This window comes from Galeopterus variegatus, unplaced genomic scaffold (assembly GCF_000696425.1).
Source record: "Galeopterus variegatus unplaced genomic scaffold, G_variegatus-3.0.2 Scaffold58, whole genome shotgun sequence".
Classification (NCBI taxonomy): domain Eukaryota; kingdom Metazoa; phylum Chordata; class Mammalia; order Dermoptera; family Cynocephalidae; genus Galeopterus; species Galeopterus variegatus.
In genome coordinates, this window is record NW_007726169.1 from 233,838 (window position 1) to 248,151 (window position 14,314).

A 14,314-nucleotide genomic window follows, 5' to 3' on the forward strand; every position below is an offset into this window, starting at 1 on the left:
GGGGGTGGGGGTGAGAGGAGCCACAGTGGTGGGATTTGAGGGACAGGAGTTGGCTGGAGGAGCAGAGTCATCCCATCTCAGGTTCCTCCTAGGCATCGTGAAGATTGTCATTGCTCAGGAGCACTTTCTCCCCAGGTTTGAAGGCTGGCATCCCAAGGTAGGGGCAGCTGGCACAGCGGAAAGCATCACCCAGGTAGCACTGTTGAGAGAAAACAGCAATTGCACAGGGAAGCCAAGGGCCAGCTTATGTCAGGGATACAGGCCACAAGAAAGGGATTCTCAATTTCATAACGTAGCCACAGCGGCCTGAAGGAAATGGCTGGATGCATTTGCAGGTCTGACTGAGATCCAAATACTAACAGTTTTAAAGATCTTTGGCTTCATGAAAACAACTGTCAAGAAAAGTTCCTTAGGAGGCCACATTTCTATATTCTAAGCAGTTCAAATCATAGTGATGCTCAGCCAAATGACTGAAAAACATCAAGTCCCACTCTGAAGTAAAAAGGGACCAAAAATAAGAAAGGACAAGAGCCTGCCATGAGCGTGCCAACCCACTCTGAGCAGATACCGCTCCTCCCCATTACTACCTACATACATATTCTTACACATTTGCCTATTATTAAAACATGTGGATAGTAAATTTCTTAGAGGTGGAGCTAGTGTGTGTTTAGTTTAGGATGATGCCCAGCACCACTGGGGGTTTTGTAAATGTTCAGTAACGTCTGGATATTTACGTTTCCACAAGCCGACTTGGGTTGGGAGCCCTTCTGTTCTCTTGACTTCTCTTTTTCCAGTTCTTCTGCAAGGCCACAGGTGCTGCAGGAAGATCAGTCGCTGATGAATGAGATTTGCTACCTACCACCCAGGAACTCCAAACCCTTAACAGTGCCAAAACGTACTCTAAGACTTTTTTTCTTTACACAAGGGTGTCATAACTCAAGTGCCTAATGGGCCAGGCAGGCAACAAAAATGTGTGAGGCTGGTAAGGGAGACAGTGAGAGTGGTGGGGAATGGAGAGAAATAGAGGACATGTGCCCTGTCTACAGAGGGCAGCCACTATCTGCTTCAGGGAAAAGCAGACCTTGTGTTGTCACATTTTCCAAATTTAAGGAAAGGATTTTTACTTGAAATCTCCTGACTTGTGAACACTGGCTACTTTCACATTTAAAAAAATACTGATGATCAAATAAGACTACAACCACCAGATAACTTTTTATGATCCTTTCCATCCACTTATAAAGCGGATGTAAAACTATTAGCACCGAAGTTCCAGGTTAAGAGGACAGATTGAATGCATGCATCTAATTTCATTTTCCCTCAAAGCCCCACCAAAACTTCAGTAAAGATGTAGATCCATAGAGACTACAAGAAAGGAGACAATAGCAATACAACACTGGAAGCTGTAAAGCAGATGAGGAGGGAGAACTGACTTAACAGAAGGAAGAAAACTGAACCCCAAGCTGGCAGTGGAATGCTGAGTATTGACCCCTTTTACACCCCCAAATCTCAAAAGGCCCTGGAGTTGGCAACAGCAGGAAAACTCTTCTCTGAAAAATCTAACCAACCCAAAGAGAGACCCAAACATCCTGATTTCAGAGTGCCCCCCCCCTCCAAAGGCCTACCCAGGTTCCCTTCAATAAAGCACAATCAAAAATCCCACCTATATGCTCAGAGCTCCCAATGAGCTTTTTGTCCTCCACTCACAATCGTGAAGAAACCGGGGTTACCAGACATCTTAAGAAAGACTCTAATATGGAAGTCAGAGACCAAACTAAAAGAAAAAGGCACATTGAAAGAAGCAGAGACTACACAGGAAGAAAAAAACCTTGAAAGAACTATCACTATCCTCAAAAGAAAAGATATCACATCCATAAAATAAAAACAGAATTGTATATATACAAAAAAATCAAGAACAAAAAGAAGAATCTTAGAAATTAGAAATAATGATAGTAGAAATAAAATAACTTAATAGAGGTTTTGGAGGATACATTTGAAGAAAACTCCCAAAAAGTAGGGCATAGGAAAATATGGAAAGTGTGAGAGAAAAGAAAATTACAGGACCAAAGAAATCCAACGTCTGAGTCACAGATTACAGGAAAAAAACAGACAAAACTCATAAACAAAATTAAACAACACTTCCCAGGACTGTGGACATGACTTTCTAGACTAAGAAGATGCACTGAGTGGCTAACGCAAAAGATGAAAACGGAGCCCTGTTCAAAACATGCTACTACAGAATGACACCAGGGACAGAGATGATTCTACAAACTTCCAAAACAGAAAGCACCAAGAAACAAAATAGCTTCGGATATCTCATCGGAATCACTAGAAGAAAGAAGACAACAAAAATGTCTCCAAAATTGTGTAAGAAAATTATTTCCAACCTGGATTTCTATACCCAAATTACCAATCGTTTACGAGAGTAGAAAAAAGGCATTTTCACACACACAAGGTCTAAAAACACAAAAAACAAAAAATCAAAACTTACCAGGTAGCCTTTCTAAAAAAAACTACTGGAGAATTTGCTCTGCCAACACAAAAGAGAAAACCATGAAAGAGGACAACAGGTAGTACAGGAAACAGAAAAGTTAACGTAAGACAGAGGGGAAGAGTGAAGGGAGACTCCTAGCTATCAGCTCTGCTGAAGACATAGAGTCACAGGAGATGACATGTTGAAGGCTGCCATCATGCTCCCTATTGCCATCATACCATTATCTTAACCCGAGGTCAGGCACACTATCCCGGATTCTGTCGTTGGCCCACCTCGACCACGCACTAATAGCAACACTCAACTTTCCCCTCCATACTTGGATTTCCAGATCAGCTGAGGACATTCATTCTGTCCCACAGAAGTGTTCTGCTCTGATCTACTCCTGAGTAGAGCTGTGGCTATGGGGAACTTAGAACAGAACATACAGAGTGGCCTATTCTCTCTGACTATATTTCTGCAGGTCATCCAGTAACCACACCTCACTACAACTCCGCTGGATGTTCTAACTGTTGCGTGCCCTTCGTTTTCTTCAATTTACTCAAGGTTCTTCCTACCAACTTTCCAGGAAGGGGCTCTTGTAGATTCTCAAAGAAGCTGAGATCAAACCAGAACCCAAAGACCCTATCTTTCCATGGGAGCCTTCATCTATTATGAGAATATTGACCTTCCCTTACCTAGTCAGGTTTGAACTTACTACTCAGTTCTTCACAACTAAATAATATATTGTTTGGAGATAGTTGGTAAACTATCGAAAATGCCAGAAAAGATTAACACAAACTTGGGAGAATGGTAATTTCTTGTGGGGGGAGGAGCAAGATGCGGCTGAGGAAGTACACACAGGTGACTTCGAAGGTACTAGTGATATTTCTGTTTCTCAACCAGGACGAGCAGTACACGGGCATTCATTTTATTATTCCTTTTTTTACATTTTATTATTCTTTACAATGTACTTGTTTAATATACTCTTCTATACATATGACACATTTCACCATAAAATATGTTTTAAAAACAGTAAAGCATCGCAATTACTTGAGAATGAAAAACCACTGGAAGTGGTGTAGCAGACTCTGCTCACCCCAGCACTTACCAGTTCTTGCAGGCCTTCTTCTTTTTCCCTTCACCACATGAAGCAGCCCGCAGGGAAGCTGGATCTGGCTTCTTCAAATCTTCTGGGTCCAGAAGCTCATCTGAGTCAATGAGATCCTAGAGAGTGCTCAGAGCAATTAGTGACAGAGCTCTAGTCTCTGCTAATGAAAAGCTAAAGTGATCATAGGCTTTGAGAGCAAACTTACACAGTCCAGGTAAAGAAGGTGTCCACCCTGTCCTACTTTGGGTTGATTATCATGCTCTACTTGACCACGTGCTCAAGAGGCCAATGGTGAACTAAACAATGTCCACAGAAGATGTATTAGCATGCGTAAGAACTGGGAACTAATTTACATGAGAAATAGCTGTAAGACTGGCCAGCACTGTGGAGAATACGAGTATATACATGTGTGTGTTTGTGGGGAGGGAATGAGCAGACAGAACAAAGAGAGAAGTATTAGGTTTATTTAAATATTTGAACAGAGACATGTGAAAGAAGGAATCAAATATTTTCTATAATTCCAGAGAAAAAGGCAAATAATTATACATACATTTGTATACATTTGCATTCTTTGTAAACGTGTGAACAATTAGTCTATAAGCTCTATGAGAGTATGAGCCATGACTTCTTTTCCTCAGCACTCTAACCTAAGAACTTTATTATAGTCGGGGCTGATCAAAGATAAGTATTACTTTTAAGACAGTGAGCATTCAGTGACTTGCCCAGACAAAGGGGCCAATAAAAATATTTTAGCTGACTAAAGACTCTTTTCAGGTTTATACATGCCCACGAGAATCTTTAATACCGCATGAAACGAGAAGGAGAAAATCTGTGGGGAAAAGAGATGCTAAAGAAGAAATTTAAAATGTGACCAAGATGGAGTTTCCTTCTAAATCAAAGACACCCATGTCAAGCACAGCCACAATGCTGGGCTTTGCATGTGTTCACACCTACAAGTACAGAAAGGTCACTCCAAACTATGGCTATTCCCGCCAAAGTGGGGCCTGGAAGAAAGTGATCAAGTGACTACAGTGCAACTCACCATGCTCTCGTCTTCCATGTCATTGGCTGAGAGGGTCCAGAGCTTGGCAGCGGCTGGGTCCACGGCACGCTTCACTGAGCCCAACCAATAGAAGAAGAGATCCATAAAAGTAGTCAGAAACAAACTACTAGGGTACAAAAGTGCTTTCTATTGTGTAAAAGAGAACACACTGGACTGGGACTCCGAAGACTCGGGTTCGAGGCCCAGCTCTACCACTTACACAAGGCATGACCTTGGGCCAGCTACTTTATGACAGCAACAGAAATCATTTGTTATGTACTTGTTTTGTACCACACATAATATTAAGCACTTCATATGTATTATCTAATTTAATCCTGCAAGCAATCTTATGAAGTATTTATTTATTTGTCATCCTAATTTTACAAATGAGGAAACAGGTTTACATGCAGAGGCCAGTTATACAAGGCCACAAACACAAGGCTTTCTAATGCTTTTAACCTCCATTTCATATTGCTTTCTCCCCCTTATTTTAGATTCCATCCCTATAACGTGGGGCTAAAAATAAGAGTACTTCAAAAAGTTTGTGGAAAAACAGAATTAAAATATAATACAAATCTTTCCGTGAACTTTTTCAAGACCCCTCTTCATACTCCCTATAACTACTGCAGGTGTTTTGAAGGTTAAATAAGAAATGTGTCAAACACTTCATAAACAGCAAAGTTTTAGCCTTACAGAAATCTGTTATATATGAGACAATAGGCTCTAGAGCTGGTGGAGGCAAAGTAACACAATCAGTGGCAGACACAAACCTCACACCTCCTGATTCTGTCTAGGTCAGGAGAATGCAAGGAAGGGCCTCTGAGAGAGCTGAGACCCAGGATTCAGTGTGGGCAAATCAACAAGGCCTTTGGGGTAAGTGCATCTCTTCGTGATCGCTGTCACAACTGGATGCTCAGAACTTCCACAGGGCCAACTGTTCATCTAAGCTTTTTCTACCCATTCAGGAACCATGAATCCAAAGGTTAGATTCCAAAGGATTTCTTAAAGATGTAGGCTGAATAGTCAAAATAGTGCAGTGAGAATGTACCAGTAATATCTGCCAATTTTTTCATACCTCACAGCTGGAACAACAATTCAGGCATTAAAAAATAGTGATAGAGGGCCGGCCCGGTGGCGCACTCTCCAGTGCGCCACTTGGGAGTGTGGTGGCGCTCCCGCCGAGGGTTCGGATCCCATGTGGAGACCGGTTCCCGCTCACTGGCTGAGCGCGGTATGGGCGCAACACAGAGGGTTGCGATCCCGTTGCCGGTCCCCGGTACGGGCGCGACACCGAGGGTTGCGATCCCGTTACCGGTCAGTAAAAAAAGACAAAAAGGAAAAAAAAAATAGTGATAGAAAGGATGATAGTTGAGGCAAAGGGTGTGTGTGTGTGCATGCACACAATATTCCGGACAGAAGAAATACAGTTTATAAGTGTGTTAGGATCGTCAAAGGAAGAAAAGTTGACTTTACTGGTATAACTAAAAAGAGCACAGGGGAACAGGACCAGGACACTCTTATCTACCATTATCACTACTGTGAGGTCTTCGGAAGATAAATGTAATTCTGGGGCCCGGAAAGACTTCGCTAATTAAACTACGTGAGTCAGGCCTCTACAATCAGGAGGCCTCAGTGTCCTCTGGTGAAGAAGGAGCTGAACTAGATTATATCTACATATTATTTCAGTTTTGGATTCAAATATACCCAGGTTTAATAGTACATTAAGCATTCTCCCATTTGGAATGACAGAAATTAAAGAAGGACTGATCCTTTAAAAATATTACCATATCATTTAGATCTCTGGCTGAATTTCTAATATGTCCTTTCAGGTCCTTTAAAACAGAAGAATGTCCCCAGGCCAGACTTACTTGAAGGAGAAGACTTGTTGGAGATGGAAAGCTTAAGCTGACTAGAAGAACCCACTTCAAAGTTTGGTTTTTTGCCTGTGATCTGAAGAGAAAGCAGCCTGTCACCTTCATAACCCAGGTGTTCTTGAACGGACTGTATCTCCTCAGGGCTTAAGGGCTCCCGCTGCAGCTAGAATTCAAGACATCAAAAGGATTAGTCCACACTCCTTCTATAAAATGTTTTACTATGTCTACCTATACAGGAGTTAAATACTCATTTCTGTGTACCAAGTATATAGTGGCAGAAAGTAATAGATATCACTTCATGCCTCACATTCAGATTTTCACTGATCAGAACCCTAGAGTATAACTTTTGTCTGTATGTTTACTTTGAGCCTACTCTTTGGAAAGTTTTAGAGTATTTATCAAATATTAGGTATAAGACACTATGCTAGTCATTGTGTGGGCTTAATGATTATGATTATAAAGATAAATCAGACATGGTCTTGTTGTATATTAGGGAAGCATGCCCACATTGAAGAGAGTAGAAATTTGTATCATAAGAGAAAGGGGGAGGGAAATCCTTTCTACCTTCACTGGGAAGAAGTAGCAGGTAGCAAAGGTGGGGGAAAAAAGGGTCGCGGTGTTACCTCTATGTCTAATAATTACAGAATGGTTAAATAAATCACAGTCTGTCTACAGCATGGAATACTGTTACATCACTATCAATAAGAATGAGGAGAAATATACTGAGGTGGATAAGTATCTAAGATATCTAAGGGTGGCAGAAAAGATACTTGACTGAACATTGTATACATATGATCTTATTTACATTAAACAAAAAGAAGCATATGCATATGCATGCTTGTAAATATATAGGAAAAGATCTGATACACTGGTGGCTTCCTCTGGGGAGGGAAGCATAAGGATGGACAGGAATGTCACTTTATATTCTATATTCTTCATTATAAATTGAATCTTTATGAGCATTCCTTACTTTAGAATCAAACACAGAAAACCTTATACTAACAGGAAAGGTAAGGAAGGATTGGCATAAAGAATCTAAGGCTCTAGATAATGTAACAAAATCAGTGGTATAGCAGCTACCACAATATAACATTTACCTCTGCCACACCCTAGAAAATTTTAACATCGGAGAGGAATATAGAAATATAAACACCAGTTTAATTTAAATATCTCTACTGAATTGTCAGAAATGGGATTCCCCCACTCCCCCAACCTATTCCAGCCTCCCACTAAAAATGTGAGGCTGATCTTGGTGACTACATTCCACCCAGACCCAGGATTCATGTCCACTGAGAGGTGGGTATCAGAGCAGCAGAGCTGCTGCTCTCCCCACCTCAGCTGTCATCACCAAGGAGACCAGAACAAGTCTCAACCCACACAGGCCCAAGCTGAGTCTCTTCAAAGGAGATTTATTCCCAGAGGTTTGTCCTTTGAAGTATTACATATCTCACATCGGTAGCATTTCTCATTTCCTAGTTCTATGAAACCCTCACCATCTCACCTGCAGAGCTGTTATTTCCCCTGACTATTCTGACAAGGAGGTTCTGGGCTTAGTCACCCAAAGTTTAAATTCCTAGCAAAGCAGGTTGTCTATAAACATACCTCTTTTACTTCCACAAGACCAGAAAGGGTCAGGGCTGAACACAGTTTAGATGCTGTCTTCACTTTGCTATTGTTAACTGCCAAGAGGAAAACCCCAATTAACAGCTTTATAGGTCGAAGCAAGAAAAATAATAAAGGCTGTATCCTATGTAGATCAGCAGGCATTCAAACAATAATAACCTATTCTGATTAACATGTATATATTTTAGAGATAGCATTTTAACTTGATAAATCTTTTAGGTTGTTCAAATTGTTCTTACATATGCTCTTAAATGTTATGATTCCACTATGATTGTTTCTTATCATTCTCTGCTTCTGGGAAACTTTTTCTAGGGGTTGTTGGATAATGATGGTGAAAGAGTCTTATAAACTGCAAAGTGCACAGAAATACAAGTATTCTCTCTGTATAGTTCTGACAGAGATACTGTGTTCAGTCACCAAAGATTTAAATTCTCAGCAAAGAATGCTGATGTTTGTTATGAACATCACATTAACAATGAATACCTTTATACATTTCAAAATACTTTCATTTCTATTATTATCATTAATTTTTGGTGGCTGCTGGGGATCTGAACCCTTGACCTTGATGTTATAACACCGTGTACTAACCAATTGAGCTGACCAGCCAGCCTCTATTATTTTATTTGATGAAGTAAATTGTCATGTTTTGATTGAAAGTCTAGTGAAAAATGCAAAAATTCCAGAATTGAATGACTAACAGATAGAACACTGAGCAAAAATTGGTTTTTATTTCTTGGAAACTTTCATGTGTCAGTTTCACATGAATCAGTAATTACCTTACCACTCCCAGACTTTCAGCCATTATTTTTAAACTTTTTATTTTGAAATAACTATAGATTCACAGAAAGTTGCAAAAAAAAAAAAAAAAATTCAGGGCAGTCCGTATTCCCTTCTTCACCTCATCTCCCCCAATAGTAACACCTTATACAACTATACCACAACATGAAGACCAGGAAGTTGACAATGATAGTCCACAGAGTTTATACAGATTTCACCAGTTTTACATGTACTCGTTGGGGTGGGGGGAGAGGGGGTGGCATGTGTGTACAGTTCTATGCAATTTTATCACATTTGTAGATTTGTGTGACCACCACCACAATCAGGACACAGAAGTGTTCCATCACCACAAGGAACCTTCATGCTACCCCTCTATAGCCACATACACACATACCCTCCTTCCTCCCATTTCTAACCCCTGGCAACCACTAATCCAATCTCCATCACTATAATTTTGTTATTTCAAAAATATGAATGAAATCATACAGCATGGAACCTTTTGAGATTGGCTTTTTTTCACTCAGCATATTTCCCTTGAGATCCATCCAAGTTGATACACATATTGATACTTGTTCCTTTTTACTGTTGTATCATTTTCCATGTTACGGACATACAAAAGCTTAACCTGCAGAACCCAGCCTTTTTTTTTTCCCCCCCAGAAGGCAAAGGTTTATTAACAAATAAGGCCTGGCCAGTTAGCTCAGTTGGTGAGAGCACTGTGTTATAATACCAAAGGCAAGGGTTTGGATCCCCATACTGGCCAGCCACCTACCCCCGCCCCCCCAAAAAAGGAGAGACAAATAATGTAGAACCATTTTTTTCCCCAGAAAACAGTACCTACAGAAAGTACTAATTAAACACAAAACTATGTATCTGTTTGGGTTTGCTGCTGTTGTTTCTGAAGAGGTAGGGAGGAGGCCATGTAGATATCTGGAACGAAGATACACCAAAATCTTAACTGTAGTGGAATTCTGAGCACCTTTTATTTTCTTCTTTATTTCAGTATTTTCCAAATTCTCAAATATGTATTACAGGTTAAAAATACCAACTATGCTATTAAATAACAAAGGTATTTACTTAAAATAAATATCATGGCTAGTTTTTCTAAGATAAAGCCTTCTCATTAATATTGGTGAAAGATAACCCACTCTTTTAGAAACATCATATATCAAGAAAATGTTCACCAAAAAAATAAATGTAGAAAAATCATTTTATGAAATGAAACGTATGTATTAAAATTTTTAAAACTACTTGCTCAAATACATTACTCATTGAAAAGAGCTAAAATAAGTGGCATATTATCCAAGAAACTTTTTAAAAATTATAAAAATCTATTTTCTTAAGGAAAACACAATTTAACTTCTGAACCATCTTCCAAAATAAGGCATTTAGCTAAAATACCAATTCAATAAATACCTGTTTAGAAATAATATTTTCCCATGCAAGGAATAAGTTTTTCTTATATATAGTGGCATATTCGCAACCCCAAGAAAAACTAGTTCATTAAGAATAGAGATTCTTCCCAGTGATACCCATGATATTTATCATGAATGATACACCTCTGAATGCCTTTAACACCAGATGATAAAAATTCAGAACCCAGTCATTTTTAGACGGAAGTTTCCCTCATTATTACCTAATGGGTCAGCCAATGATCCCAATTTCTTCAGATCCGTTGCTTCAGATATTAACAATAATTTATCTCTAAGAAGAAGGTTCTGCTGTAGGAATACTGATCTCCAAATGATATGTCTTGCTCAGGGAGATGCAGCAAGCATACTCAAAGTCCCAACCCAGTCAAACTAGTCTTTCAAGTGAAGATTTCCTTACCTACAGCTGTCTCTACTGGCTCTTTCAGAAAAAGACAGCCACCAGGCCGAAGAATCCGGGCCATCTCAGCCAAAATCTCAGCACTGTGCAGAGTGGTGCTTCCTGGGACTACACCAGACAAAATAATGTCAAAGCTGGATTCTTTATGGGCAGCTGAAAAGAAAGAAGACTCCAATCAGCAATCGCCTGAGCCCCAGAAGCAATCTCCCAATCCCTCCCAAGCCCCCACAAAGTCTACAGGCTTTGTCCCAAGAGAATGAACATCCACCTCTTCAGTAAACACTATTAAACCAACATTACTAGCAAAAGGGGCAATAAGGCTCTGCCCTGCTCTCCTGAAGTCTTACTAGTTTCATATTCTATTATATGTTCAGGGAAAGAAGTTAAAAAGGTAACTGGGTGAAGACTAAGCTTTAAAAAAAAAAAGTGGCATAGCTACTAAGAAACAAGAACATACTTACAGAAATCATCAACTACACTCCTAAGTCTAATATATCTCAACTGAAAAACAGGTTGACTGGCCACTAATATCACGTGCCACCCAAAATAAAAACTCAGATATCAAGGAACTACAGAAATGCAGCACTCCCATCAAAACCCCTCCAATCCTATAAAGATGACATAGACAAGTACTTACACTGCAACAGCTGGTTGATGTTTTCCACAGACACTCGGCCCTCATTGCCAGTTAACACTTGAAGCTTACCCACCAGATCTTTCAGAGCCTCTACAAGGGATGACTTATCCCAGATCACCGCCACAAACTGGCCTTCTGAGATCCCAAAATCTGCCATTCCTGCAGTGCTGACAGACCTAAAAAGTACTGGCAAAAGAAAATCAAGACTGAGCAGAGACAAAAGTGCAATTTAATCCATGGGGCATCATCATAAACAATTAAAATGACAACCTACTTCCAACCTCTCACCAGAGAATGATGATGACATTAAAAATCTTACTGTTGATGCCAGAGTCTGAATAAATGAACCCATCACCTCAAGGCTTATAATCCCAACATTCCCTAACAAGGCAGGTGGTAAGAATCCTGATTTGGCAGAGTCAAGAAAAGGTGATTAGAGTCAAGTAAGGAGGTTGGAAGCAAAAAGATTACTTCTTGTTTGATTTGAGATAACTCAACTTGAACAGAATATAAAATACATAGGACATTAATTAGGCAGAAGTGTGACTCAGTAAGAAAGGCAGATATAACCCAACCACAAGCTTAATGTTTTTTTTAAAAGAGACAACACATTCCCTTTCATCAAAATACAAAAATTCAATTCTATTAAATCTACATGATCAATAGTATCTACTATGTCTTTCTTTAACATTTGACATTAGCCAGACTGTGCAAAGCATCTTACATACATTACCATAACTGAACCTCAGAACAGCCTTAAACTAGATATCATTTCCATTTTACAGTCAGGAAACTGAGGCAGCTGACTTTGTGCAAGTCACACAACTAGTAAGCATTATGTGGATAAAGTAATGAATGGGATTTGGATCCAAATCTATCTGACTATAAAGCCTATGCTTTTAACCTATGAAAATTTCCCTCCATGGGTCAACTTTCTCTTCCACTTGATACTCAGGTTAGAATATAACGTGCTTACAATGAAATTAGGTCAGGAGATAACACTCTGCTCAGATCCTCCTTTCTTTCTTAAACATTAATGCCACTAAATTTCTGACTTAAAAATAGCTCAAACAAATGAAACAAAGACAGAAGCTGTGGTAGAGGTGTCAAGCATGGATTAGTCTTACGCTGAATACTTCTGACTTCTGTAGAGGTGGTGAACTCAGTGATAATTATGCCACCAAAGACATTCTGGGGCAGAATTTAAGTCATGTCCACTACACTCTTCCTTCTTTAAAAATGTTCACTTCAAATCTCTCTCCTTTGTCTATAAAACATGCCCATTAGCCAGAGTCATCCTTAAATACTACACCACTTTGATTTTGTCAATTATTTCCTAAAGGAGTTACTAAAGGTTTTACTTTCTAAGGTAAAATCAAAACTCCTTAGCCTTCTGGATTCAGGGTCTCTATAATCTGGCTCCACCTGCATCTCCCACCACTCCAAAGTGAATCCCTCCTTATTCTATGAAAAACCTTCACATTTCATTCTATCATGCTTTTTATCTAGTTCCTTGATGTGGAATGCCCAACCTTTATTATCCTAACCCTTTATTATTCCCAGTAAAAGGATGCCAGGTGTTATCAGACAAGCAGGATTCCGTCGTCATTTAATTTTGGTCTTTAAATCCCGAAAAAGCACACAATCAGGAACTGGAACTTTTAAGCTTTTATCTGTCACATGACGTTGAGGAAGAACACTTGTAAATCTTTAAGGTGAGCAAGTTATAAGAAATAAATGGGGCCGGCCCGGTGGCGCACTGGAGAGTACGCCGCTTGGGAGCGCAGCAGCGCTCCCGCCAAGGGTTCGGATCCCATGTGGAGACCGGTTCCTGCTCACTGGCTGAGCGCGGTGTGGGCGCAACACCGAGGGTTGCGATCCCGTAGCCGGTCCCGGTCCAGTACGGGCGCAACACTGAGGGTTGCGTCCGTTGCCGGTCAAAAAAAAAAAAACAAAAAGGAAAAAAAAAAAAAAAAGAAAGAAATGACCTGTTTCTAGAATGTTGCTGTAACAGGCTCTCCCTTGGGACAATGGAAAGGTATGACAAGCTCCTTGTCCACCAGTGACTGTCACAACCTTGCAATGTACTCACAGAAAAACCCTCATGAAGAAAACAAGAGGCAAAAGGTTACTTATTAGCTAGAGAAAAAAAACCAGATGTCTAGACCTTTTCCGCATCTTTATGGAGGCAGTTTTATAGAGCAGACAAGGTCTATCTATCACTGGATCTTCTTATTAGGTACATGTTATTAGCCTCTGAGTCTGTTTTCTCATCAATAAAGTAGAAATAATAACCTCATATTTTGCAAGGCTGCCGTAAGAAGTAAATGAGAAGATAAAAATATGCAAAGCACTCAGCAGGGTCTGTTACAGAGCTCAATAAAATAATGTTCTAAGAGAACTCTGAGCCTCCACTTCTCTGTGGTCAGTTTATTTGCCTTTGCTCCAAATAGTCCTATAAAACCTTGTTCTTCCATGACTGCTAGGAGGACTTCCCAGGGAGCTATGTGGAGCTTCTTTTTCATTGTTAGAATTACACAATATAAGAGCTGCACTTTATGACATCTTAGTACTCCAGCAGGATTATGTCAGTAGACAAACGCAAATAAAATGCTTTGCATTACATATCCCCTAAAATAATCTTATGGTAAGAGGGAGCTCATAAAATACATTTATTGAACATTTACTCTCCAAAAAACAGGCAAAGCCACTACTTTTAGTCAGCATTTTCCAGATAAAGCAGGAGACAATGTTCTTTTAAATATCTAACAGCCAAAGTGTAATACTTTCATCATCAGAGTTTTGTGTTATTGTTGTTAATTAAAAAAAAAGAAAAACATAAGGAAAAAATGTCTGGCACTTAAGCCAACATACATAGACACTGTGACTCAGGGCCGAGTTTCATAACTAAATAGAGGTGGAGTTGAAGTTATTGTCACACGGCTGATGTTGT

General features: G+C 39.7%; 1 protein-coding gene across 1 annotated transcript in view; it reads right to left on the reverse strand.

The window, feature by feature from the left end:
- The window catches only part of CIAPIN1 (cytokine induced apoptosis inhibitor 1), a 16,141-nt gene continuing 1,827 nt past the window's right edge, over nt 1-14,314 (reverse strand). The window contains exons 2-9 of the mRNA XM_008574766.1: nt 11,362-11,547; nt 10,725-10,877; nt 8,097-8,173; nt 6,489-6,657; nt 4,621-4,694; nt 3,579-3,694; nt 735-816; nt 1-199 (exon numbers count right to left, since the gene is read on the reverse strand). Coding sequence (XP_008572988.1) covers nt 89-199; nt 735-816; nt 3,579-3,694; nt 4,621-4,694; nt 6,489-6,657; nt 8,097-8,173; nt 10,725-10,877; nt 11,362-11,518 — 939 coding nt within the window. The 5' untranslated portion in view covers nt 11,519-11,547 and the 3' untranslated portion in view covers nt 1-88. The remainder of the gene's footprint in view (nt 200-734; nt 817-3,578; nt 3,695-4,620; nt 4,695-6,488; nt 6,658-8,096; nt 8,174-10,724; nt 10,878-11,361; nt 11,548-14,314) is intronic.